The following is a 27,652-nucleotide window of genomic DNA, read 5'->3' as shown; positions in this document are numbered from 1 at the left end:
AGTTTAGTCTCCAGGCAAGTTGTATATGTTTCCATGTAAATGAATGATGAGGGAAGATGCAGAGAACATCTCTAGTTCCCTTGGTTATCAACCAGTAAGGACCCTCAACACACCCTAAACACACCATTCTCTCCCCCAGTCCTCTCTAAAGAGCCACATATAGTAAATGAAGTCCCCTATCCTACAGAGAGCAGCTCCTCCAATGGCTCTGATGGGGCTGGTGACTCTAAGCCCCTCTTCTGCCTCACCAGCAAGCACAGGGCCAGCCAAATCACCCTGGACCAGAGACTGATTCAGGGAAGGACACGGACAAAGGTAGCCAATCAAAGTCCTTCCTTGGAATTTTTCAACATGGAGCTGGACAAGACAGGCTTTGCATTTAACAAAGTGAACAGGAGAACCTAAGCCAGCTTCCCTCCAGGACTTCAATAAATTCCTCTTTCCTACTTCAGGCTATTCTGAGTAGGTTTCCATTTCTTCCAACTGAAAGAATCCTACCTTTTTCCATTTTCCAATTCTTTTATGTTTATTTAAATAGATAAATAAGGGGGTGAGGGGCAGAGAGGGAGCGAGAGAATCCCAAGCAGGCTCCATACTCTCAGCTTGGGACCCGATCCCACGAACTGGGAGATCATGACCTGAGCTGAAACTAAGAGTCAGATGCTCAACTGACTGAGCCACCCTGAGCCACCCAGGCACCCCTCCAATTCTTTTTTAATAAAAACATAGAAATTTTAGTTTTGAGTGAAAAATAGTTTTGAATTCAAAACCACACATCAAAACTGATGTAGATCTGGGAAAGCCTAGGGAAAAGGAATGAAATCCCTTGTATCAATGACTCCTTTCCCCCACTGACCTTGCTGTGCTTCTCGAGCTTCTCCTGACCACTGTGAAGAGGATGTTCATTCTGATTCCACCAGACAGACAAGGTCTGTATTCATTTTAACAACATCCCATTTCAAGAATCTATGTTTTCCTACCTCAAGCAACAAAAAGCAGCTCAGGGTCCTGAGGGTTGACACCTAAAAGGAAACGGAAGCTGAGAAATGGTGAGAGAAGTTTGTAGCATTTGAGGAAAATGTTCATTCTAGTGCTAGGACCATTAAATTACAAAGAGTGAAGATGTATAATTAGTGATATCTGTTTGACTTTTAAACTACAAGGAAAGTTAAACACCATCACCATTTTGGACATGTATTTTATTGTTTAGAAATTTCCAGCAGAGCTATCATTAAGTACCTTTGTCAGGAGATGCCTATGAGAATCTAAATTGGGAAACAGGGACAGGCAGGCCTGTCAGCTCTTCCTGCAAAATCACACAACACTGGGACAGCAACATGCTGGGCCTCAGGGTATGAGGTGATCAACCACCAGAGGTACAGTCTGGCATTCCCCATGTGCGGACCTAGATGAACAACAAAAAACTTTGCAGGTGTAGATTTAAGTGCGACCCCAAATGACAAATGACTTTCTCTGGCGGTACCCAAACAAGATGCCAGAATAAAGTCTGTAAAAAATCAAATCTATCATGATCAGCAATCCTACCCTGAATGAAGTTAACCTCCTAAACCAGCTGACCTATTACATTTTTATTTTAAAAGCAAACCAAGTGCATACAGCGTCTTTTAAAAAATCATGTAAACGTTGCAAAGTTTTTATGTTATTTATAATCTGAAGAGATTTATAAAAAACTACTAGACTCGTTAAGACTACAAATACTAACCCCTCATCCCCTCATGAAAAAAGCAATTGTTACAAAAATATAAAAAATAGACTAGCTTCTACTATGTAACCTCTCCACCAGAAACCTCACAACTCTGGGACACATTCTGGTTGATGTGCCATCCAACAAGCACAAGTGCAATTTTCTCAATTTTTAAGGAAGGAAAAGTTCCCAAACATTCCCTTTGTTACTGTAGATTGTGGCTACTTTCTTCACAGGAACTGTAATGTTAGCAAGTAGGGGCAGTCTGTAGTGTTCTATCATATTCCCCTGCACGGGCCCAAGCGTGGAAATTACAGCATAGGAGGCTGCCTTCAAAGTTCACTTCTCTTCATTTTTGTCTCTCCAGCTCCTTTGATTCCAATTTGGGACTTGCTGGGCCCCCAGGCTCTATAGCTGGCCTTGGCTTCCCTCACTGCCCACTGGGGAAGGCCAATGGTAGGAAGGGTCTCTTAATGAAGGGGCTCTCAGATAAGCCTGCTGCTCCCATGGCACCCACTTGTTTTCAAAGTGTGGGTCAGGCCCTGACCCAGGTTTGCTAATGCCAGGGAAGCAGCAGGCCTGATGGAGGATACTCCCCTGGCTGGAGACATGACTGATGCTACAGCACAGTCTGCAGAGTCTGGGAGGGGAGCCAGCAGCAAAGTGAGGCAAAATGCTTGGCATTAAGTTAAAATACTTTTATAAACTTCGAATCCAATTACATGTACTCGCCCACAGCAGCCAAGCTACCAGGCACTTTGACCAGTTATCAGCTAGGAAATGGACTGAATTTGATTTGAAACAACACACACTACAGGAGGGGATTGGTTGGGCTTGATTGGTCAAGTCCTTGAGGATGCCCCTCCCTCATTTGTGGACATCTTCAGTGTTTCCTTGTCCCTGCTGTCACCAACAGAGGGCGATGTGTGGAAATCAAGCCCTTGGTAGAAAACAGCTATTGGCTAAGGGCAGGATGGATCCACACATCAGCAGGCAGAATGCCTCCATGCGACTGGGACAGGCTGTACCCTGTGTCCCTGAAGTCCAGGAAGACCTCCCAGATGGGGGTCCCAACCTAAGCATGCTTAAGGGAACGTTTCACCCCCAAAGCCCTCATTACCTGTTGCTCAATTACCTGTTGCAGAGTCCTCACTACCTGATGTGCGCTCCCAAGTGGAGACCTGGTTCAACTTGGAGCCTGGCTTGCACCCACTCTTCCCCTGCAGAACGCTTTGACTTGGCCATTGCCCCCCGTACCTGTCACAACCTAGCCTGGCATCTAGTCCAACCCACATGCTACTGCTTTCACCATTCTTGTCTGAGAGATAGGCTGTCTGCCTACAAGCCAGAATGGTGGGCCCTCTCTGAGCCTCTAGTAGACTTCCAGGCTCTCCTGTTTGAAGAACTAGATTTTCACACCGCTAATGGTTTTATTTCACAGATCACGGTGGTGAGTTTAGGATTTCCACTTCTTGCCATGGTTATCATACATTTCCCAGCACCTTCGTGTTTCTTCAGATCTGAAACATCTCACCCAACATACATACCCTGGTTGTTTTAAACCCCAAATAGCCTCTCCAATAGCATAATAATGGATTCAGAGAACACCGGCCACATGTGCTGAGCAAGTCCCCTCTACTTTGGTTGCTTAAAAAAACAAAAAACAAACAAACAAACAAAAACAGGGCTTCTGAGATATCCCCAATTCACATTTGCTCAGAAGAGAAGTGCTCCCAACATCAAGGCACAAAGAAAGAAGTCTCTTGGGGCAAAATGACAACAAAAGCCACCAGTGGCCTTTGTGAGGCCTGAGGCAGAGTTGCTGGGGAAGGCAAGTTCAGTCTGGTGTGGGCGGGCCATCAGGAGGAAGGCCTGACAACTGTGTCTCCCTTTGGGCCCGAGCAATCCTCATGCGTACTTCTCCAGGAACTTTATGTGAAAGTCCTTCACCTTCTGTAGAACTGTTTTCAGCTTCTCCACCGGAGGGAGGATGGTCATTCTGTCAGGAAAGAAGATAGCATCAGCCTGGACATAAGTTGTTCTGGAAAAGGGGAGAGGAATGAACCTGGCAGCTCCTTCCTTCAGTTGCAGTTGTGACAATGTGGGCAAACAGTGTGGGAGGGGGGAGGCTTGTCTCGTCCATTGCGATAACACCAGCCCCTGGACAAAACCTGGAACTTGTTGACTTGTTGAACCACCTCCTGCCTGAATTTGTACATTTACTTTTAACTCAAGTAACATGTATGACCAAAAGCAGTAAGATGCCAGCAGCATTTAATCTCACTAACACGTCCACCCATTATCAAAGAAGGCCCATGCAACATTCTGACCTGTGTATACAACTTCCTCTAGAGCATGACTTGGTGTTTCCTGCAGATACAGAGCAAGATGTTCTTCCTGCTAGGTGGGCCTTTTTAAAATTTCTCTTTTGGGGTGCCTGGGTGGCTCAGTAGGTTAAGCATCTGACTCTTGATTTTGGCTCAGGTTAGTGAATTCAAGCCCCATATTGGGCTCTGTGCTGACAGTGTGGAGCCTGCTTGGGATTCTCTGTCTCCCTCTCTCTGCTCCTCCCCTGCTTGCTCTCTCTCTCTCTCTCTCAAAAAAAAAAAAAAAAAACAAAAAAAAAAACTCTCTTACAGTGAGAACCTCCAGTTACAACTCTCCCTCCAGAAGAACTCCCAAGTTGCCATAGTAACTAATACTTCCTCTAATACTGTTGGTTTGCTTCACCACCTTAAAGTCAGCCCTCTTGATTTAACCGTTTTTTTGAATGAGCCGTGAACTGCCAAGGTGGACCTCACTAGGGTAGAAAGGCCAACCAGACACGCTTGTCCATCCAGGGCACACTGCCTACAACCTGAGTCAGGACTTGGCTCCAGGTGCTAACTAAGCTCATGACATTTCTTTTTTTAGCATCTGCTGCAGGAGACATCTGAGAGCACCAAGCGTGGAGAAGATGCTGTCCTGTTAGAACTGGCTTCAGTGGGGAAACCTGGGCCGAGCTGCTCTAGCCTGCTCTGCTCCTGGGGTTGCTATCCACACAGGGGCAGAGTTGGCACACCCTGTGAAATGTGTCACAGTAAGTGAAACCAATTCCATTGTTTTAGATGTGGCATCTCTGCAGACTTTTGGATAAGCTACTGAGCACCTGGGTACTGCAAGCTGCTATCATGGAGTTGGAAAAGGACATGGAAAGAAAGAAGAAAACACCCCACTGGGGACACTTTGGATAGTATGTGACAGATGGAGGCAATGGAGGGGGGGACAGAGTGGTCAAGGAGATGACCTTGGAATCTACCCATAGTTTTCCTTAATCCCCAGACCCAGGTCTTGGCTTGGCTCTGCAACAGGACAGAATGGGAGTGGGCAGGGCGGGTGGTTTGCCACAGTGAGTTTGGGGCTGCACACACCTCAGTGTCTGAAGCCAGACTGTGTTCTATGATAACACAGGTTGTCTTTTCCAAGACAAACTTGGGACCAGTCCCCTGGCACAGAGAGGCAGCAGTACCTGAAGTGGTAGGTGCCTTCCCTCTGCCCGAAGCCGCTGCCAGGTACAACACAGATGCCAGTCTCCTCAAGGAGCTTCATGCAGTAGAACATGTCGGGGGCCATTTTATGGGCCTGTGGGAGCAGGGCAGGACTGAGAGTTCATTTACGGCTTTGCACTGCACAAACACAACACTGAACACTCAAAGTCAAATACAATGGAAACGGCAGGTTCTTTCCCGTGACAGGGCTCATCCACCCTCCCTGCAAGGACCAGGGTGGGACACTGGAAACTGCTAGAAGCTGGGGTCTGCGGGCTACTTCAGGATGGCCATGGGCTGTGGTACTTTGCTCTCTGCCCAGGACTGAGAGTCTCTTTCCTTTGTGCCCCACAGCCAGGCAGTATCTCCGCAAGCCTTGATGGTGGTCCCCTATATATATGCCAAGCTGTATAACCTCTGACAACATGGCCCTGAGGTCTGTGCCCAGGGGGACTTTTAGGGAACAGCAGCTTGGGGGCTCTGTTCATAGTGCTTCTTGCACCTTGGTTTTTACTACCTGGGGTACCTGTTAAATGGCTTCTCGGGCACCAGGGATTCTAACTCAGCAGGTCTGAGTGAGTGGGGGAGGGCCCAGATTCTGAATGTTTAACAAGGTATTGAGGAGGTTTAAGGGACACAAGGACAACACTTTCAGAAACACTGCTCTGGCTTCTGATCCTTAAAGTAGGCAGATGTCTATGGCACGGCCTGAAAACTTGTTGCAAACACAGAATCTCGGCCCCTTTACAGACTTCCTGAACCATCACTGGCATTTTAACAAGGTCCCTAGGTGATTTTGTGTTGACATTCAAGGACTGAGAAGTGCTGCTCTAGGGCAGTTGCTGCGCAGAAGAGACGGCTGTCACTGTTTCCCCAGCGTGGGTTCAGTTTTAAATGCATCATGTCATGCTTGGGCACCTGCCTTCAGAACACTGGAGGTAACAGAGCCCAGATCAGCACCACTCGCCTGGGGCTGACCTCATCGCTGCCCCTTCACCACAGCATGCTGCAGGGCTGGGCCTCCGGGGGCCCATCATCTTTATGCTATAAGCACCATCTGGCCGAGGGGTCTGAAAAATTCCGAGCCTCCAGAACCAGCACTTTTGCTCCCCAAGGCAAGAGCCAACCCCCAACCCAGCAATTCCAAGCGAACCCAGTGAGCCCCAGCCCAGCACCCCAAACCTGAGCTGCTTCCACGGCTTTGCTGGGGATGAAGATCCGAGGAAAGGCATACATAGCTCCCTGCAAGGGGTTGCAGTGAATTCCTGGGACTTGGTTAAACAGGTCTTCTGTCAGCTTAGCCTTTTTGGCCAGATTACCCAGGACAGACTCTTTCTCCTGATGAGACACAGAAAACAAGAGTCAGCACCTCTGGGCATCATGGAATGGCTCTAGCTACTGGAAACTGTCCCTTCAACACGGAGGGGAATGGGGTGGCCTGGTAAAAAGTGAGCCTGTGTGTGTAGGAACACAGCAAATCAAGGAGGTGGGTGACACATTCCTCTGCAGGAACTTCTCTGGGTGCTCAGCCCAAAAGGCTATTGTGGGCCCTGAGGCCCATAAGTGCAGGGAGTTCTGGGAAAAAGGTAGGTCCTGGGTAACTTGTGTCATGGCTTCTATTCTCTTACCAGGAAGGAGGTTATTTCTCAAAATGAGAAAACCTTGTCCCTGCCCAGCGGTCTGAGTGGACCTAGCCCTGGATAGAGAGCCCTAGAACATGCTTCTAGGAGATGGCCCAACCACTTCATTTTGGGGGGCCACTTTCAATCCATGTGGTATGCATAGGGCATGTGACTCAGGCAAAGCAAATCACTGGCTGGCTCAGAGGTGCACATGTGTCAGTCCAGGACTTCTGCAAGTACTGTTGGAACAGGGGATGGAAGCTGTGGCCTGAAAATGAAGGAAACATGGTCTACACACACAGTGGAATATTACTTAGCCTTCCAAAGGAAGCCCAGTCTAACACATGCTACAACACAGATGTACCTTGAGGACATTATGCTGAGTGAAATAAACCAGTCACAAAAGACAAATACTGTATGGTTCCACTTAGATGAAGTACCTAGAGTCGTCATGTTCATAGAGACAGAAAGTAGAACAGAGGTTAGTCACCAGGGGCTGGGGGGGACGGAGAAATGGGGAGTTAGTGTTTAATAGGTATAGAGTTTCAGTTTGGGATGAGGAAAAGGTTCTGGAGATCGATGGTGGTGATGGGTGCACAACAATGTGAGTGTATTTTATGTTCAGTGAAAAATGATTAAAATGGTAAATTTTATGTTCTGTGTATTTTACCACAATTTTAAAAAAAATGTGAGCCTAGAATGGCTGGGAACTGACTGTTTGGTTACATGACCCATAAATTCCTTTGTGTGTAAACTAGTTAAAGTCGGGTTTTTGTCACTTGCAATGAATGGAAAGGGTCTAACTGGATTACTTTGAGCTGTGAGAACATCTGGTTGGGCCAAAGACAGGCCTATGGCCTAGAACCAATGCCACACCCATCCTTTTCTCCTTTTTAGTTTAGTAACAGAATCCTCCAGGGATGCCTGCCCATCTATGGTGCTCACAGGGGATGAAGGGGTAGGGGTCTCCCACCCACATGCATGGACAGTCCTCCACTTCAGAACACAGCCCAACTACATTTTCACACTGAACCTCATGGGGTGGTTTAGGCATCAAGAGGAACCATGAGCACCCGTCAGAGGTGTGGAGAGAGGCTGGCCATGGTGATCCTGAATACACCATGAATACCCATGATGCTTGTTGTGGCAGGGATGCAGATGGGCCACAGAACACAGCAACTCACCCTGTGGAACAGCTCAAAGGACTCCTCTCCAGGCACTGGGGGGTTCACAACGATGTCCATGGCAGCCTGCCCGGACACGGGCGGGCACAGTCGCACAGAGAGCAGCTTCACCAGCTGGCCTTTGATCTCAGGGTGCAGGTTGATCACCTCCATGTAGCCTCCTCGGTAGCCACACCTGCAGGTTGAAGATGGGGAGAGGACCCACCAGTCACAGAGAGGCCTCAACTAAATGCAATCCGGTCAGCCAGAATGTTCTGTAATCATCCCCATTCCTAATGCTGAGTGGTCAGATGTGGCCAAGTTCTTCCCAATGGAAGGTGAACGGGAGTGACATGAGCAAATTCCACATCACTTCCTTACAAGAAAAAAGTATGCTCTCTTCTTTTTCCTTCTTTCCCCCCATTTCCTGAGAAATGGAGACACTGGAGCAGCAGCCTCAGTGCCAGAGATGGATGCCACATGTTGATATGGCAGAACTGTCCTACCAGCCTAGTCCTGGAATGACCTCGTGGAGCACAGCCTGTCCTGGACTTCTCCTACCTTTGGTCTGTTATGTCAAAGAGAGATCCACTTGTTTTAGCCACTATATTTTTGGGCCTCTTTGTTAAAGCCGCTTAGCCTGAGTCCTAACTAATACACTAGCCTCTGTTCTAAAGGGGCACATGATTCAAGGCTGCACAGGCTCCAGGGGTAGGTACCTGATTCACTGGAGCTTATGAACCTAGTCTGAGGACTTTTGCTGGTCCTCTTCTGAAAACAAAGCTAACCTACAGGAGAGCAGAGCTGAGAAAGACAATGAGACAAAGCAAGAAATCAGGGACAGAGTCCCACTGACATCTTTAAGATTCCTAGACTTTTTACTGATATTAATTTTTTTAAAAAAACCTCTTTGGTGAAAGTCAGTTCAAGTTTAGTTTCCATCACTAAATCACCACCATTACTATCACCACTGATATAGATATTTGATATAGACTGAAATCACAGGAAAGTAAGATGAAATCTGCAAGGAGTTAAAACAAAACAAAAAAAAACCCAAAAACTTTCGAACCTGAATCTGCCCCAGCAGTCACACTTTCTGGAGCTGTACCTCCTTCTCTGGACTGTGATAGATAACGTTCAGACTAAGACTGCAGAAATGCAGACTCCTTGAGGTGGGTACCCAGTCTTACCTTCCTCTGTATACTCCACATCCTCAACCTCAGAAGACCTGACACAGTGAAACACTCAATAAAATGCCACTGGACTGGGGCGCCTGGGTGGCTCAGTCGGTTGAGCGTCCGACTTCGGCTCAGGTCATGATCTCACAGCTCGTGGGTTCGAGCCCCGCGTCGGGCTCTGTGCTGACAGCTCAGAGCCTGGAGCCTGCTTCTGCTTCTGTGTCTCCCTCTCTCTCTGCCCCTAACCCACTCACATTCTGTCTGTCTCTCTCAAAAATAAATAAACATTAAAAAAAAAAAAATGCCACTGGAATTAGGCTGCAGAACTGAACTGGCAAAGGCCAGTTCCCATCTCATCTCTTGACTGGACTTTCCAAGGCAAGAAGATAAATTCTAGTATTGCAGAAAGGTTTCCCATAACAAAGGCTGAAAGAAACAACTTTCTGCTTAATCCTCTGCTGATGAGCAGAAAACCAAGTTGAGAAGAGCAGTCTAATCCCAGGTAATCAGGATCTGAAGACTACAGGTCATAACTCAGGATACCAACATCCAAAAGACTGTTAAAAACAATAATCAATAGCACAGATGGAGACACGACTAAGTATGTGATAAAAACACCTGAGTTTGAAAAAAGACTTAATAGAGAACAGACTTGTTTAGGAAAAGAGCTACATAGCACACAAAAGTCTAGCAGAGATAAAGCACTGCTATTAGTATAGACCAGAAAGACCAGCATAAATTAACCCTTGCCTACATCAAATAAAGCCAGCTGGGCAATCATCCCAATGATGCAGCTCCATCAACCTGGCCAAAATATTCCTCCAAGCTTCATGGTTCCATTGGCCTTCAGCTTAACAAGGGAGAACCTGACAGCTGGCGCATAAAAGAACCCCCACAAAGTTGGTGGATGAATGCCCTTAGCTGTAAACTCACTAGTCTTTCCTTCTCATTCTCTTCTTCAGGTTCCTCCTCTTCTCCCCCAGCTTCTGAGCAGTGAGGGCCTAAACCAGTCCCTGGTCTACCTAGGGTCTACCTCGCTCCTTGTGAGATGTCCAGGTTCAGAGATCTAACAACTCATTCACTGAACCTCCCAAACTTAAATCAGCTGGCTATCAGCCCTGAGCTGGGGACTCACACATCCATCTCCATCTGGACATGCAATGAGCATTTGCAAATTCAACACGTCAAAAACCCAACTCCCAATCTTTCCCCCAAACCTACTTCACCCACAGCCTTCCTCATCCATTGATGGCTAGCTACTTCATCCTTCCCGTTGTTTGAATAAAAAGCCTGGGAATCATTCTTGATTCCTCTGTCTCACAATCATCTTCTCCATCAAGCCACTCCTGTCCACTCTACCTTCAAATATATCCAGGATTCAGCGTCTTCTCCCCATCTCGATCCTGGCCCACGGTCATATATATACCTCGCCTAGCTATAACAGCCTCTTGACTGGTCTCTGTTCCTGCCCTCACCAGACAGCAAACAGACAGTGTCCAGTAAAACTTAAGTCAGGTGAGTTCATGCCTCTGCTATAATCCTCCAACAGATCCCATCTCACTCTGAGTAAAAGTAAAAAATAACCTAAGTAGCCCAGATGATCTGGCCTCTTGTGACTTCTTTGGCCTCCATGTCTGCTACTTTCCCCCTCACTTACTCTTTTCCAGTTTCCTTGCTACTCCTTGAATATTCCAGGCATGCCTCAGGGCCTTCACACATGCTATTCTCTTATCTTAGAATGTTCCTCCCTCAGATACCTGCATAGCTCCCTCTTTCCTCCTCAATAACTCTACCCCCACCACCCGCATTCCCATTTCTTCTCTATTTTTGTCCACTTGACACATGATTTTATTCATTTGTCTACTGCCTCTCTCTTCACTAGAACATAAGCTGTTAGGGCAGGGACTGCTGTGGTTTGCTCACTGCTGTATCCTCAGTGCCGAGATCAGTATTGGACTCAGAGCAGGTCATCAAAAAGTATTAGCTGAATGAACAAATACAGGATTGAAGTGGACTCTCTGGCCCCAGTGCTAGGGTGAGGTACACATACAGCTTGGCCCTGACGCCATCTGTCCACTCAACCTGCCTTCTCCAGCCCCTCAGATTTCAGTCAATGTTGGAGCAACAGTAAACGGGCTGGCAGAAAACACTAGTGTTGGAAGCTGCTGTAGGTCTTGCTTTCATTTGCATTGTTTATTGCAGTCAGGTTTCTTTCAAGCATGACCTTATTTTGTATGGGCCTCTGCACAAGGCTGTCCTGCTGTCCTCCCATCACAGGGCTTCCCCTTGGGGAGATGTGGCCTGTCTCCTGCTTCTAAGGTCAGCAGAGGCCATAGATAAGGACGGCCTTCTCTGTCCAGGTTGAGTGTGGGGCAGGGCAGAGGGGATCTGGTATGGGGCAGGCCCAGAGGCAGTGGGAGGAAGGTGGGGGCCAACATACTCGCCCATGTAGCCCTTGGAGGTAGAGTGGAAGGAGGCGAGCTCCACGTTGCTGGAGTACTCAGGCCCCATCTCATAAAGCACCTTCTTAAAGGAGTGGAATTTGCAGTCCGGAGAGTACACATTGTCCTGGTACACCTGGGGGAACAGGGACACAGGGACAGTCACCCATATTCCCCGAGAGGCCTGAGCCCATGTAGGAAGGGCACAGGTGCTCAGGGTCAACCTGCAGTCAGGCTGTGTTCTACAAAGCCCATTCCAGGAATAAGGCAGATGTGCCCAAAGGAACCTTATAGAACACACAAGGAGAAAAGCTTTGAGTTGTATGCCCACTTGATTTCTCCCATTCACCCACACTCACCTCCACCCAACTTTCAGATCTCCTTTCTACCTCATCTGACCAGTGACAATGTCAGGACTCCTACTTGCCCAAGCAAGTTTCCTCCCTGAATGTTTACTTCTTTCCATAAGATTAATAATGAAAGTTCAGGGGCACCTCTGTGGCTCAGTCGGTGAAGCGTCTGACTGGCTCAGGTCATGATCTTACTGTTCATGAGTTCGAGCCCCATGTCAGGCTCTGTGCTGACAGCTCAGAGCCTGGAGCCTGCTTCAGATTCTGTGTCTCCCTCTCTCTGCCCCTCCCCTGCTCTCTCTCTCTCTCTGTCGCTCTCTCTCAAAAATAAAAATTTAAAAAGTTTTAAAAAAATAATTGAAGCAGTTCATGGAGCTATCCTCTGACCTCCGTACTTGAAGAGCTGAACGTGTTGCTCTCCTGGCTTTTTACGACACCTACCCCCTTTGGAACTACTGTTTTTCTATTCATTTCACTGCCAGCTTTCCCACTAGACTGTACACATGAATGGCACCCACATATGCTTTGTTTTTCCCTGTCCACATAGTCCACACTCAGCAGGCAAGCACCTTCCTCTGTCCTTGGAGATGAACTTCCTCATGCCCTCCTCTTCCTGGACCTCAAGGGGAGGAGTTTAGTGCACGAAGTCACTCTGCTGCCCCTTCTCTCCTTTAGAAATGAAGATTTTTAACACCTGACACAAATATAACCCTGTATGTTAACTCTACTGGAATTTAAAAAAAAGAGAGAGAGAGAAAGGAAGATTTTTAGCCCATCTATTAATCATGGCAACAATTTGGTGGGTAAGTTGTGTGTGTGTGTGTGTGTGTGTGTGTGTGTGTGTGTGTGTGTGGGTGCTAATGAGCAAAGAAATGAAACCAGGGTGCTAGAAGCTACCACTAACCAGAATCATGCAGAAATGAAGAAGTGAAATAGAATCTGACAGGCCTTGAGTTTCTTCCTTGCAAAGCAAGAAAAAAATGGGGAGCCTTGGCTCCAGAACTGAGGTTCAAGGAGTGGCAACCATGAAATTAAAATTTCCCCACCTCCCTTCACAGGCTGCAGTGAGGACTAAATGAGATGGTAGATATGGAAGCACAGGAGGCACAGGAACACAGCATTATGTCCACCCAGCATCCACTCTCCCTTCCTGAGAGAGAGTCCCCTGATTTCCCCTCGGGGAACACTGCTCCCTGCTCTTAGGGAAGACAGCCTGCCCCTTGTATGGGGCCTGGTCAATGTGCATATTGCAACCATCAGCCACAGTGATTGGTTCAGCAGTGGGTGTGTGACCCAAGCTGTGTGATTCAGGCTCAACTCTGAGACTTTTGCTAGAATCACCAGGAAGAAATTCTCTTTCTAGGCTGGGAAGATAGCAATGTTGTGAGGCCTAAGTGGAAGGAGAGTGAATCTAAGGGATATGGTTTGTGTCCCTGAACTTAGCCCCACACCTTTACCCCCACTGTTGTTTTTCAAGTTTATTTATTTATTCTGAGAGAGAGAGAGCATGACCAGGCAGGAAGGTGAGAGGTGGGGGGGAGCGGTGGCAGAGAGGGAGGGAAAGAATCCAAAGCATGCTCCACTATCAGCATAGAGCCCAATGCAGGGGTCTATCTCACAAACCCCGAGATCATGACCTGAGCCAAAATCAAGAGTCAGATGCTTAACCTACTGAGCCACCCAGATGCCCCTCTTTTAAAGTTTAAAGTGGTTTGGGTTAACTTTCTGAAATTTATAATCAAGAATCCAACCGAATAGAGGGATGATTTAGGTCACAGTTTCACAGGTTGTTAACATCCTCCTCCTTGGTTAGAATCACTCCTCCAACACCTAGAAATTTCCCTGTGGTACAGAACAGTCAGGCCTGGCTCCCTCCCCCTGGAAGAGAAAGCTCAGCCTCACTCCTCACGGAGGAGAGAGCTGGGCAACTCTTACCTCATCAGCCAGAAGAAAGAGTTTCTCTTCCCAGGCAAAGTGAATCACATCTTCTATGCACTTTCTGCTTTGGACCTGACCTAAAAAATCCCCAACAAAACCAGAATGCAGTTTGTAATGCTGTTTAAATTGTCCCTAGGACAAGAATCCCACCCAGAATCACTCAGGTGTCCTGTGTTCCTGCATGACCCTTAGGGACCACCCTAGTTGCTGTGCCTAATAGGGTGTAGTCAACCTCTAGGGACTCCCAAGTCTCAGCCCCATCTGTCTGACTCACTTATGCCAGGTATGTGGAGGAGGGAGAAGTGTTTCACACTCAACTTTCTTGTTATTCTTATGAGAGGTGTGTGTGGGTGGGTGGCGGGGTATGTTTGTGTTGGAGGATAGTGTCTTAAGGAGAAGGAAGATAAAACTGAAGGGGTTAAATCAATAATCTCTGAGCCCCCCTTACCACACACCAATAGCAACTGACGAAGAGAATCACACTGGCTGATGGACAGTTACCACAACTTCCCAGAGAGGCACACACAAGTTCCATGAGGCAGGGACATGGTCTGTATGGCTCATCGGGTATCCTCAAAGCCCATACTCAGCAGGTGCTCGGTAAATATTTGCAAAGTAAGCACAAAATGAACAAGCCTGTGTGCCAGCTCTGGTGTCTCCTGTTCGTGGCCATGTGGGAGTTATGTATCACTGATGATGATGGAGAACACTCTGCAGTCTTCCCTTTTAAGGTCTACCTTTGAGCACTTGACTCAACACAAACAGTGGAAATAATCAGCACCCGTTTATTGAAATAGCAAAATATTACTCTACCAGTTCACCAGAAATGCCATGGGCTTAGATGGGGAAGAAACAAATGCAGCAAGATGGAGATGGAAACTTTCCCCAGTGTTTCCTGAGACCTGCTATGGGTGTGGCACTGGGGGTATCAGCGGTGCTCACATACCTTCCGGAAAAACACCCAGAATCCCAGTAAGTCAGAATACTTACTGACTTAGTAAAGAAACAGCATTTTTAAAGATGTATATGTATGTGTCTCTATGCATATCACATATAACTCTGTAAGTATGTGTATATGTATGCAGAGGTACTATTTATATACGTAGAATATGTTACCTTTTTGTTAAAAATAAAAATACCTATAGTCTTCTCTGTGTGAGAATATCAAGGACATGTATGGAAAAAAATAGATATATCTTATAAGAGCACAGTATGATTCAGCCAGGATCTCAGCTTTGAACTATCAAAGCAATGAACCAATTATTTTACTAAAGCTCAATTCCTTTGTGAAAGGTCCAGCTTTTTCTTGCCAAGCAAGCACCAAACCAGGCTTTCTCTGAAGTTCAGGGTTCTAGGGTTCTGGGATTCTGGAAAGGAGACAGCCCGGGATTCTACAAGGAACCAACTACTCTTCCCACTGACAGCCAGGTGCTGGCTCCCCAGGGGGCTGAGTCTGCCTGCAAACCCTACTGGGTTTGCCCTTCCATGCCTCTGATCCCACACACTATCCTGTTAGAATGCAAGCAAAGATTTGAGCAGCAAGAATATCAAAACCATGTGCACATAATGCCAAGGAGAGTGCAAAGAGGAAGTAAACAAGGACCAGGGCCTCAGAAAGCCTGCAGCTCAATAGAGGGAACGGACACACTATATGTAAATAATTCCACTGATGTGTGCAACGCAACCCTGAGGATAAGGACAGAGCTTATTTCTCTCCAGTGTCTGGGAGTCACTCAGAACATGCCTCTAAGCCAATGGGTGGACAAATACATACAGTGTTGTAGAAGGGACAGTCATAAATGGCTTTAGAGGGCCAAGGCACAGCTATGCCCAGCAGGGGGAGATATGAGACCACCTCATAGAAGGGATGGCTTTGACACAGAAGGCTGGAGAGGGGTCTTCCAAGTGCCTCTCACCAGAGGCCAGGCCAAAGGAAATTTCCCACAACCCAAAGAGAAAATCTGTTGCTTTGTTTGCCCAGTGTCCTTCCCTCCTTTGAGTGACAGAGCTCAGCTATTCTATGGGGAACTGCTTCTCTTTGCACTCCAGCAGGGCCAAGGGACACAGACCTGGCCACAGTCTTGGTGATTTGACTGGTGCAGGAATGGGCAGATGACCTAAACTGGGCCAAAGTGAGTCTGGCCTGGAATTTTTGTTAAAACTATGGGTGAGGCTCTCTGCTGAGGTTGCTCAGCTGGTGGGCCATGGCTGGGGCTGCTGAAGGTCACACCAAGGACAGATCCTTCCTGAGAAGGACTCCAACTGAGACCTGGGAAATGGACCGAGATTCCTATGACAATGATGCTGATTCAGGTGTGCTCCTTCACCCCTGGACTTTACAGTTCTATGACCCAATTGCAATCTTGAGCTGGGTTTCTATCTTAGAACCCAGAGGCCTGGTTTAATATCCCAGTCCATTTTGACACCTTTCAGCCCAAGTGGTCAGTGTGTGGTCCAGACAAGATATATGGCCATCACAGGGAGTTTCTATTTTTCATCCCCCATCTTCCAAGAGCTCACCAATTTTCACACATTTCAGACCCCAGAAAGCAACACCAGCCTCTGCCCACTTACAGTTATTCTAAAAATTACTCATATTAATATACACTCCCATGATCCCTTTACCTAAAATAGTAAAGTCTCTGATGCAATTATTTCTTCCCAGAGAACCAGGTGAAAAGATATGCATAAACACCTGGCCTTAAAAGTTACCAACCCTCTAATATAAACTAGGTATACAGAGTATTTCCCAAGATGTAGGAACTGTTACTTCAAGTTGGGACCAGCAGCAACAGCATCACCTGGGAGCTCATTAGAAATACAAACTCTCATGCCCCAACTTAGCCCAATTACATCAGAATCTCTTGGAGCGGGGTCCAGCAGTTTGCTTTTTAACAAGCTTAAGTCTGAGAACTACTGTCCTAACGTGGTGGTTCTCATCATCAGCTGTGGGGAATATTGATGCCTGGGCCCAATCCCCAGAGATTCTGGGATGCAGCCATGACTTTGGCATTTTTAAAAGCTCCTTTTGTGATTCTAATGTGCAACCAGGATTGAGAACCCAGCTGTAGTCATTTTCCTATTGCATTAGAGCTAGAATCTGCATTCCTACCCCCAGGGAGCTGATGTAAATAAATGAGTGTTACAGCCAGGCGCACCCATTTTCTGCACTCAGGAATTCAAGTGGTGCTTTCAGCTGATTGAAGCATCATTTAATGTTCCAAAGAAGCAGATTCCACAATCAACTCCAACGCGTTTTGGCCCTGACCCAATTTATCTCAACAAAGGAGGAAAGAGGAGCCCTTGTTCTCAGCATCCAAATAGCACTGGGGGCAAATGAAGCCAGCAGCCCAGAAAGATCCAAACATGCAGGGCTGGACTTTTTTTGTTTTTTTTTTAAAGAAAAATATGCAAAATTAGGAGCGATTTTCAACTTCTGGAAACAGGTTTTTTCAGTTTGTTTGCTTTTGTTTTTAATATGGCATTTCCTTTCCAGGTCTCAAAGTACACAGTAACGCTGTGTTAAAGAAAAAACCGCACACACCAGCATTCTGAAAACTGGTTCAGAAAAACAACTAGGAGTAAAGGTAAAATGAGGCCTATGATTAATGGTGACGGGTTGTAAGTAACCTCAAGGAGATTCTTTGCAAATGTAAGAATGGGAGAAAGAAAAACAAAACCAAAAAACTGGTCTTAATAATAATGCAACCCTGTCCAAAAAATATGCCTGCATTTGCTCATCTCCTAAGGTGGCCTGTGGCAGATTTTATGGCTTTATGTTAACAAATCTGGAACTAGATTGGGAAAGGGGAGCAAAGAGAACGTCACATTATTTAACTCTTTCGTGTCCAGACCTGTAGTACACCGGCTGCCCTACCCCTACTCCCCAATAAAGTGGCGAAGCGAAGCACAGACCTGTGGGGTTCCCAGGGTTGATGATGCACAGCACCTTGGGGTCACAGTGGTCTTTGGCCTCCTGCACAGCCCGCCGGAGCTCATTCACATTTAGGGCCCAGCAGTTCTCCTCATCCAGGTAATAGTTCACCTGGATGGCATCGAGCTCAGAAATGACGGCTGAGTAGAGGGGGTACTGTGGGATGGGGATCATGACGCCGGTCCGTGACTTGCCGCCCCCGGAGACCAGGATCTTCAGGATTGTCTGCAATAGAGAAGCCATGTCTTCCAAGAATACTGCCACCTTGCACCCTTTGGGGGCTGCCAGGCAGATACTCCAGGAAACCCCACTTCTAGCCTTTCACCAGCCACCCTGCTGCCTGCCTGCAGTGCAGTCCACATGAGCCCCTTGGCTTCCCTGAGCCTCACTTTCTCCATGTGTAAAATGAGGTCTGCTATGAGGAATAAGCAAAATGAAATGCTTTAACGTTCTCAGCACAGTAGTTAAAAGACTCAATGCTTCTACTTTTTAAAGAGGTCTTCTAAAGCAGTGGTCTACAAACTGGCTGTCTCGGAATAATATTCTGACCTCAGCCCTTAACCTCATTCCGTCTGTCCTGGTGGGGATGGGCAGTGGAAATCTGTCTTGTTAGTAATTACCATTGTCCAAGGTTGGACAGACCCCTGAACAAGGAAAGGATTGTCAAACTGGGAGAAAATACCCATCTACTATCAGCAGGTGGTGCTTCAACCTGGTTGTCTCCACAGCTGTCTCCACAGCTCAAGGTTTGCAGGACTCCTGAGAAACCAGGTCATGTGAGTCCTGTGGGCTACCGGTGGACATGGCAGTAGTTCATAAGAAACCCTCTTCGGTCAGAGCCCCCACCTTACACACAGGCTCAGTTCCTTGCTGCAAGAACGCCACCAAATTAAGAAGCTCAACAACTTGATTCTTTTCCCTAAATCTTGAAGACACCTTCCTCCCCTGCTCCAGGACCTCTGGGTGTATGTGGGTTTCTCTGGGAATTACAAGGGGCTCTGACAACAGAACACAATGGAATATGCTGCGGTTGAAGACCTGAGCCTCAACACTCAAATTCCAAATTCCACAAGAGGCTGACTTAAAGCCTGCAGACCACTTAACATTACTGGGCCTGTTTCCTCACGGTCTCCAGTAAGAGTTTAAAGCATCTGAAAGGTTTTGGGAAAGGATGAAAGCACTCAGTAAACATTAGAAACAAGAGCCTTGGAGGTCAAAAGACAAAGATAACCATTTAAAAGAAAGACCAGCACACACTCCCTGAGGAGGGAAAATAAGTGAATTGAAGGCGCCTAGCACTGATTAGGCACAGGAAGAGGCATGCTACATGGGAATGGACCACAGGTCCCTCAGACCCAGGACTTCAGGCCCCTTCTGCTAAGCACACTTTAATACCAGCCCCTCTTCACTCCATCCACAGCTGACCCGCAGCCCAAGTCACCTCTTCCCCCTCCTCCTCCTCATCCCGATCATGCCCCTTCCCTGCCAAAGTTAAAACTTAACACAAATCTAATTATCTCCATGTCCTTACAGCACTCCCCTCAACTTCAAATCCTTCAATGGACATTGTTACTAGGACAATGACCTAAATCCTAACATGGACACAAAAGCCCTATAGGACTAGGGCTCCAGTTGCCTCCCTAGCCCATTTCTGGAAACTGGCCCTTGCTACAGGTGCTCATTCACTTCATCTCTCCATTTCCAAACATAAAGCCTCCTTCCAGCTCACAGCCTCTGCACATGTTGACCTTCTGTCCCAAACACACCCTGACCCCTGCCTCCCCTGTTCACACCTACATATCCTCCAGATCTCTGCTCAGCCATCCTTGTAGAAACATTTCTGCCCCCTGACAGCCACCCCTGCCACCTGCTGCCCCTCCTTTAGCATTTTGTCCTGTTCACTCAGAAGAGAAACTGAAAGCGTGTGATGAGACATTTATTTGATATGAAGGCTAGTCTGATCCAACACGAGTATGTAAACAGAGGCCAAACGTGTTTGGTTGCCACCATCTCCCCAGCACCTGGTACAGTGCTTGGCAGAGAAGGGACACCAGTATGTACTAAGTGAGAGAAAGGCCAATGCACCCTTGAGTGCCCATGGCTCTTCTCCAGCTGGATCTGCAGGTGTGCACTCTGGAGGGAAACCAAGGCTGCAGGAATATCCAGCTTCAAGATGACTGAATGGGGTAAGGACAGCAGGATGGGGGACACAGCAGGAACCAGAGGGTAGCCAACCCCTCCCTCCCAGGCCCATCCCCCGGCTGGTAGGCTCACACGCTTGGCCCTAGCATGCAAGGCTATTCTTCACATGGGTGAACATTAGATAACACGTACAGAAATGCCGTCACTGGCACCAGTGGTCAGGTAAATGTTGTCTGGGTCTGCAGGCACACCGCCATCTCTCCTGGTAATGTAGGCAGCCACGTCTTCACGGATGCAATTGACACCCTGGCTAGCACTGTAAGAGCCTGTAAGACAGCAAACAAGACAGTGACTAGAGAGGCATGGTAACTGGTGCTATGGAGTCAGTGAAATCTATATAATTAGCTAGGGTGGGGTTGGGAAGGTCTTGGAAGGGACCCAACTCCCACTACTCTAGGCTGTGGAATGGTGGCAAGCTGTTTAATCACCTATCTGGGCTTCATCCACCCACCCTCTCATCCAACCATCCACCTGCCATCCATCCATCTGCATATTTGTTCATCTACCCACCCACCCCCCCATTCATCCACTCAGTATTCACTGAGAACCCATTATATGTCAAGCATTATTCTAGGCTCTGGCTTCCAATCAGTTAAATGTGCCCATACCTGTTTTATCTACCCTTGTGGGATTTATACACGTTCTACAATAGTATAAATCATTACAGCTGGGCTTGCTATGTCTTTATCACCTCTGCCTACACACAGTTCCACAGAACCTGGAAGAATGGGTCAACCCAAAATGGCACCAGCTGCCAGCCCCAGGAGTCCAGATCCCTGATTGGTACTAACCACAGATCCCTGGGGCTGCTGGGCATGACTCCCCTACCCCCACCCATGTCAACAATATCCTTAGGCTATCATTTGGATTAAAATCCAGACTACCATTTACATTTAGTTCAAAAACAGGCAAAACTAATTTACGGTGCTGGAAGGTAGAAGAACAGTGGTGACCACTCTGGGGGGGGGGGGGTGGTATGACTGCCAAGGGGCACAAAGGAGCCTTTCTGCAGCACTGGAAATGTTCAATGTCTTGATCTGGGTGGGGGTTACACAGGTGTGTACATGTGCAAAAACTATTTGAGCTGTACATTAATATTTGTGCATTTTACTATAGGTTTGCTATACTTCAAATAAAGAGTTTGTTGGGTTTTTCTGTTGTGTTTTTTTTTTGTTTTTTTTTTTTTTTTTAGGTCAAACCACTATGTTTTTAGAAAGAATTTGGAAATAGGTAGCTGCACATGCACAAGATCTGGTAGGAGTCTCAAAATGGTGAGCTGAACTCTCTGGGGAAGTGAAGAGGAGGCTAGGGGTCAGAGGTGGGAGGCAGAGTTTTCATTCTATATCCTTTGATACCATTTACATTTTATACCACATTTAAAAAGAACCAGCCTATTCCTTCTAAGTCTACTGCAAAACCACCACCAGGAGGCAGGACAGGGCTTCTTTGGGCCTCAGTGGATATCAGTCCAGGCCCTGCACCCTGGAGGCTCTGCTGAAGAAGGCCAGGCAGGCTCTGCCTCAGCCTGTGTGTGAAACTGGCTCACACTTCCCCTCTGACAAGCTATAAAATGGAGGGTTTGGAAAAGAGGGGAGGCTGGGCCAATTCTCTAAAGTTCACAAGGCAAACATTAACATGTATCAAATCTGGGTGGTAGGTATAAAGTCTTTTGTTACATTACTTTGGGTATTCTGTTGCATTGAAATATTTTGTAAATTAAAAACAGTGGGGAAGTACAAATGCTGGTGTTAGAGAATTCTCCCTTTACTGAGTGACTTACTTATTGCTGAACTCCCATCCTCAGAAACTTGCTAGGGCTCCCTATTTTCCTAAGCCTTCTCTTAATGCTCTCTTCACTCCATGGGCCATTCGCCATGGGATGAAGCCTCCCCTTCCTTCTTGCCTCTAGTTCATCCACTTCCTTGAATTCCCAGGCCTTCTGCCATCCGCAAATGCCCTGTTCCAGTAGGTCATGACCTTCCAACCCTTCTCCTTTAACTTTTCTGTTATGCTCCAAACCACACTAGTCCTTCAAAGCTCTAATCTAGTCTCTCTCCAGGGGGCCTGTCTTAAAGATACTGCCCCACCCCCAGCCTCTCTCCTGACCTGCAATTTCTCCAGTTATTTATGAAGCCCTGCCTCCCCATCTTGAATATAAGTTCCCTGAGGGCAGGGGCCAGATTCTTCTGTGCATCTCTGCTACAGCACCTATCCCCCTGCCTGGTCTACCCCAGCTTGGGACCCACTGCCCTCAGGCTGATGGCAACCTGCCTCCCATGGCCTACAAACTGGCACCATCACCACTACCAAACTTCCCAGCCCCATCACATACCGCCCCATCCAGACCTCTTCACCCAGTTCTTAAACCTCAGGGCCTTTGCACACACCATTTCTTCTGATGCATTGCAGGTTCTCTATTACTCACCCTCCACATGAATTTGAGACGTATTTGCTCCTTAAACCCTCCCTGGACATTAGAATCCCTTGTTAAAGCCCCATAACTCTCTGCTCTTTCTCCAAGAACTCATGAAAACTAGAACATTTTTTGTTGTCAATTCTTTTTAATGTTTGTTTCTCCCAAATCTGACAGTGAGCTTTGTGAGCATGGAAATTCCATTCACCTGGTTCACCAGTGTCCCTCAATGCCTAGAGCATGCTCAGGGAGGACTAGATAAGGGCTAGATTCCACCTTAATCCTACCTAAGATCCAAGATACAACTTGAGAGCGGAATTACTTGTCAAACAGATAATAAAGGAAACTCTAGTAAGAAGTAATTTTAAAGGGCATGATAAAAACATCTGGGTGAGCTTTAAGACCTTCTATGTGTATTTAATAATCCCCACTTGGGTCAGGGTAGCCCTGGGTACTGACATTTTCTATTTCCTTTACCCTTATGGGCAGGCAGGTTGTTAGGCTGCCCAAGGCTTAGGTGACAGAGCACCACTCCCTGATGATACTGCCCTGCCCTCAGCAATGGACAGGAACTGGTAGCAACCTCCAGGGACAGGGCTTCTCCATACCTGACAAGGGGGGTTAGCACATATCTCAACCTTCTTCACAAGCCTAGGAGATGAGTACAAAGTATTTCCTAGTTCAAGGATGAGGAGAGGGGCTCAGAGAGCACCTACCTCACCTATCCTCATAAGGTCCTCAGAAAAAACTCAGTGCAGGTCCCCAAAACCCCAAAGGCCAACTTTCCTCTTGCTACAATACCCCAAGAGGAGACTCACAGGAACATGGCTTCTCAAACTCCTTTCCATAGCCTGGCTGACAGAGTTGCAAAACTTGATGAAGTTTCCTCCATGAAACAAAGAACTCCTCCCCCTTCCCCAGACATTCCCACCAGACACGCAGAAGGCAAACACTCCCTCCTCCTCTCTCCTTGCAGCTTCCAAGAGTCTTAGGCCCATGGCCAAGGGGTCTTTGAGAAGCACCTTTGTCCTCTGGGCTGGGCAGAGGGTGCAGAAGGAAAAGAGCTTGGAGGCCGGGCCTCTGGGCTTATTGGGCAGCTCTCTACCAGCTTGTGGTTTAGGCCTTGCCACACAAGGTGCTGGCCCACACCCTACCCAGGCTGATGGGCAGGAAGCAAGGGGCAGCTTGCCCCTTCCTGAGAAGGACACCATTAAGGACAGTGACCAGGGCACCTAGGTGGCTCAGTCAGTTAACCGTCTGACTTCGGCTCAGGTCATGATCTCATGGTTCATGAGTTTGAGTCCCGCATTAGGTCTCTGTGCTGATAGCTCAAAGCCTGGAGCCTGCTTCAGATTCTGTGTCTCCCTCTCTCTGCCTCTCCCCACCCTCTCAAAAATAAACAAACATTTAAAAAAAAAAAAAAAAAAAGGACAGTAACAGACTTGGACAGAGGGCTGGTGGGGTAACCATGGCAAGGAAAGCAAGCATAGGGCTCTCAATAAAGGGAAAGAGCAGAAAAAGGGAGTGGAGAGGCAGGGAGATGGCAGAGAGGCCAAAGGTAGCTGATCCTCTGCTGAACAAGCCATAAGAATCCTTCTTCCACATTCTAGAACATTTAGGCATGTGTCCTAAAAAAGCTCTAAGAACAACTGTTTTTCCTGTAGTGAGGAAAGCTGGATCTCCTGTGTAGGTGCTGGGCAAAGGAATGGGGCAAAAACAAACAGAACAAAGAACATAAGATGAGAACAAAGAGCCAGAGGGCCAGAGGCCGGAAATCCATCTCAGCAGCAAAGGGAGAGAGAATATCATTTTCACATGTACAGGGGCCAACTTCTGGGGCCTCCCTCCATGGAGCCCTCTGGTGCCTGGTGTGCCCCCTCAATAAGGAGGCAGATGGCTGGACATGGGCTTCCGACAGAGAGGACCAGAGGCTGGGGTGGCGGAAGCACAACCAGAAGGAAGGAAGCCACCAAACAGGGGTCACAGGCATCTCACAGCACTTCCCTTCCCCCGTAACTGACTGCCACTTGCTGGATGCTGGGCAGGGGCCACAGACAGGCAAGAAGGCTAGACAAAGCCACACACTGCACCCAACTGCCTGTCAGTGAGGCCAATCACTGGGTTAAACCCTCTCCTCTGACAGAGGGCTCAGCTATCCAAGCTGGCTCCCAGGTGTAACACCAAAACCCAGGCAAATGTAGGCTCTTGTACCTGATGTGCCCCGGCTTACCAAAGAGGGCATTGACCTCACTGCCTTGCTAACAGGAGGTTAGCAGAGCACAGACAAGAAGAAGAACACTATTCTTCCCTTTACTCTGCAGGTCACCATCCCATGCACATTCACACACTCACTCACATGAATAACTCTCCATTCGGGGTCAGGGCCCAAGCCCACGCTCAGAGCACACTTTCATTTCACACCCTCTGGGACCTGGCCAGTTGGGGGCCTCACCCAGGCTGTTTCCGCCACAAGCCTGTAGGATCCTCCGGGCTCGTTTCTTAGCATCTTCTGGGAAGCTGGGGCTGTCCAACAGGTTTGGGTAGGTACAGAGTGCCATCACCTGGGGGAAAAGAGGCATGGCTGGGCTCTCAGCACCCCCCCGCCCCCACCCCAGAGCCCCAGGAGGGGTATGAAGATGACAACTCAGGGATGTGTGGCAGATGTGCTCCACAAGGGTTCCAGCTGGCAGGAGCTTGGGGGCGGGTGGGGGAGGAGCACACTGGGCTCTCATGCTGAAAGGTGGGGTACATCAGGACCTGGGCTTGGGGCCCATAGGGGGTCTTCCAGAAGAGGATCCATGGGACAGAATGAGCCTGTTACTCAGTCCCTGGCACCAACTCTTCCAAAGAGGACAGTAGTCCACACACCAGGGGGCTCCTGAGAAGGGGCGAGAACTGAGCAAGCAGGTGAGCCCCAACTGACAGGAACATAGACCCCTTCCTAACTCACAGACTGACTGTCCCTGATCCCCGTGCCCCAGGCCCCCTCCCCCTTTCTCACCATCATCCCCTTTCCTGGCCAGAATTGAAAGCCGGTCAGCTTTCTCATCTCTATAACAGAGAAAATCACCCTAACTTCACAAATTAAGAGGATTAATCAAGGAAATGTTTGCAAAAGTGCTGGTAAACCCCAGCTCACTGGGCAAGTCTAAGCTGGCAGCTTAGGAACTGTGCCAGGACCACTAAGGGGAGGAGGGTGCTCACAGCTCTGACCCCAGCTGGGTGACTTCAGGCAGGTGCTGGCTTCTTGGAGCCTCATTCTTCTTCATTTGTACAAGGGCAGTAACCCAGCCCTCCTCCCAGGGGCACTTGTGAAGAAGAAAGGAGATGCATGAAGGCTGCAGGAGGCCAGCATCAGGTGGGAGAGGCTGGGCTTGCCAAGGCAGAGCAGGGTTTGGGAGCATGTCAGCCAGACAGAAAGGCTGAGGCAACAGGAACCTCTTCATGCCCAGAGTCCCAGGCATGTGTGGGGAACATCTTTTGCCTCTCCCCTTCAAAGCTGCATGATTCCAGGACAACCAGGGCCCCCCAGCCTCCTCCTGCCTCCACTTCCCTGGCTGAGCTGCTCTATTTGGTCTGATCCATTTCTCCATCCTGGGCCCAGTTTGGGTCTTATATTCACAGTCAGCTGGCATGCTCCTGAGGTTAGCAGCAGTGGCCACAGCAGGGGAGGCCAACGGATGTCCTTCAGGTCAGTGTCAGCCTCGGTTCTTTTCCTCATACCCTATGTGTGCTCCCTGAGCTAAGGTCCCCCAGCACCCCCACACCCCTCCACCAAGAGCTGGGCAGGGTCGCCCCTCCCTGTATCGCCCCCTGCAGCAGGAGACACAGGCTGAGAAAAGAACTGGGGACTTCAGTGCTCAGCTTCCCTGCCTGCCTGACCCTGTGAACCTTAACCACACAAGGACCATATTTTGCTCCAAAAAGGGCCCCAATTCTCCTCTAGGAAACAGCTTTCATCACAGCTGGTCTCCAGTCTCTGTTCAGGAGGCCCTATGGCATTCTCACACCCTATTTTTACCCCTCCAGCCTATCAATCCCACAATTTGAGCTCATGCAGCATCCTTGTGGTTGGTGCTCAAACTGAAACATTAACACCTGCCTCCCGGAGACCTCAGGAGCAAGCTGGGTCACATCAGCAAGGCAGCCAGGAGAGCAGCAGCTGACAGTGATCACCAACCCCACACTCTCCTGCTGGGCTAGGGATGAGCGTTTTACACTCATCATTGCACTGAGGCCCCCAGCTGTGCTCCAAGGCAATGCTCTGGTGATCTCCACTTGCTCAAAGCCACACAGCTGGTAAATGGCAGAGTTAACACTTAAATTCGGGGTGTCTCACTTGGGAAGCTGTATCTAGACTCCCACATACCACCTCCCAGCCCATTGGGACTCTACCTCTCCAGGCTGCCTCTCTGATGCCCTCATCAACCAAGCTCCAAATTCAGTATCCAAGACCATGGACCGTGGAAAGGCATGCCTGGGAGCCTTGTACCCTAGAGTAACCCCAAAATGAGTCTAGGAATTCTAGACAACTTTGGAAGGAGACGAGGTTGAAGGAGAGACCCAGGGGACATCAGAGAAATGGGCTGGCTCTACCAGTCTCTAGTTCCTTGCTCTCCCAGCAGCTTCTGCTCCTGAGGGCCAGCTTACCTGTCGGAGGAAGGTTATTGGCTGCTGGCCCATGGCCTGGGCATCCCCAATGTTGGCACGGATGACCTCAGTGAATGGTTTCTTGATACCCTGAATAGAGAGAAGGCAACAGGTGGTTACTTGGAGACTCTCAGATCCTGGATTCCAGAGGCCAAGCAATGCCCCCACAGGATATTAATAAACACTCCTAATTTGAGCCTTAGCAGGTGTCGGGCATAGTGCCAAGCCCTTGACATGGCTAGCCCCATTTAACCTTAACCACCATTCCCATGAAGAAGAACTAGTATTAATCTCATTTTACAAATGAGGAAAATGAGGCTTCAAAGGTTAAGAAACTTGCCTGAGGTCATTCCAAGATCACTCTTCTTAACCACTATGCTCACTGCGCAGCACCACTCCCCCTCCTTCTGAGAAGGCTGAAAGAGCTCTCCAGGGCTGCCATAGCACCCTGAGGCAGCTGCAGGTCCAGGGCCAGCCAGCTGTGGCCTGGGAGGGATGCCTAAAAGAGGGCCTTGGGGCAAAAGTGGTG

The 27,652-nt window shown here is 48.3% G+C and overlaps 1 protein-coding gene across 1 annotated transcript in view; it reads right to left on the bottom strand.

The window, feature by feature from the left end:
- Window positions 1-1,178: 1,178 nt before the first annotated feature.
- Window positions 1,179-27,652, bottom strand: part of GPT2 (glutamic--pyruvic transaminase 2) — a 34,088-nt gene continuing 7,614 nt past the window's right edge. Inside the window, exons 3-12 of the mRNA XM_019456044.2 lie at window positions 27,124-27,213; window positions 24,926-25,034; window positions 20,193-20,326; window positions 17,840-18,083; window positions 13,922-14,001; window positions 11,636-11,772; window positions 8,039-8,213; window positions 6,415-6,570; window positions 5,214-5,326; window positions 1,179-3,704 (exon numbers count right to left, since the gene is read on the bottom strand). Of these exons, the coding sequence (XP_019311589.1) occupies window positions 3,614-3,704; window positions 5,214-5,326; window positions 6,415-6,570; window positions 8,039-8,213; window positions 11,636-11,772; window positions 13,922-14,001; window positions 17,840-18,083; window positions 20,193-20,326; window positions 24,926-25,034; window positions 27,124-27,213 (1,329 nt within the window). The 3' untranslated portion in view covers window positions 1,179-3,613. The remainder of the gene's footprint in view (window positions 3,705-5,213; window positions 5,327-6,414; window positions 6,571-8,038; window positions 8,214-11,635; window positions 11,773-13,921; window positions 14,002-17,839; window positions 18,084-20,192; window positions 20,327-24,925; window positions 25,035-27,123; window positions 27,214-27,652) is intronic.

The sequence above is a fragment of the Panthera pardus genome, unplaced genomic scaffold (assembly GCF_024362965.1).
Source record: "Panthera pardus isolate Hobbes unplaced genomic scaffold, ASM2436296v1 HiC_scaffold_18, whole genome shotgun sequence".
In the NCBI taxonomy this organism is placed as follows: domain Eukaryota; kingdom Metazoa; phylum Chordata; class Mammalia; order Carnivora; family Felidae; genus Panthera; species Panthera pardus.
This window is presented reverse-complemented; position numbering and strand designations above follow the sequence as displayed.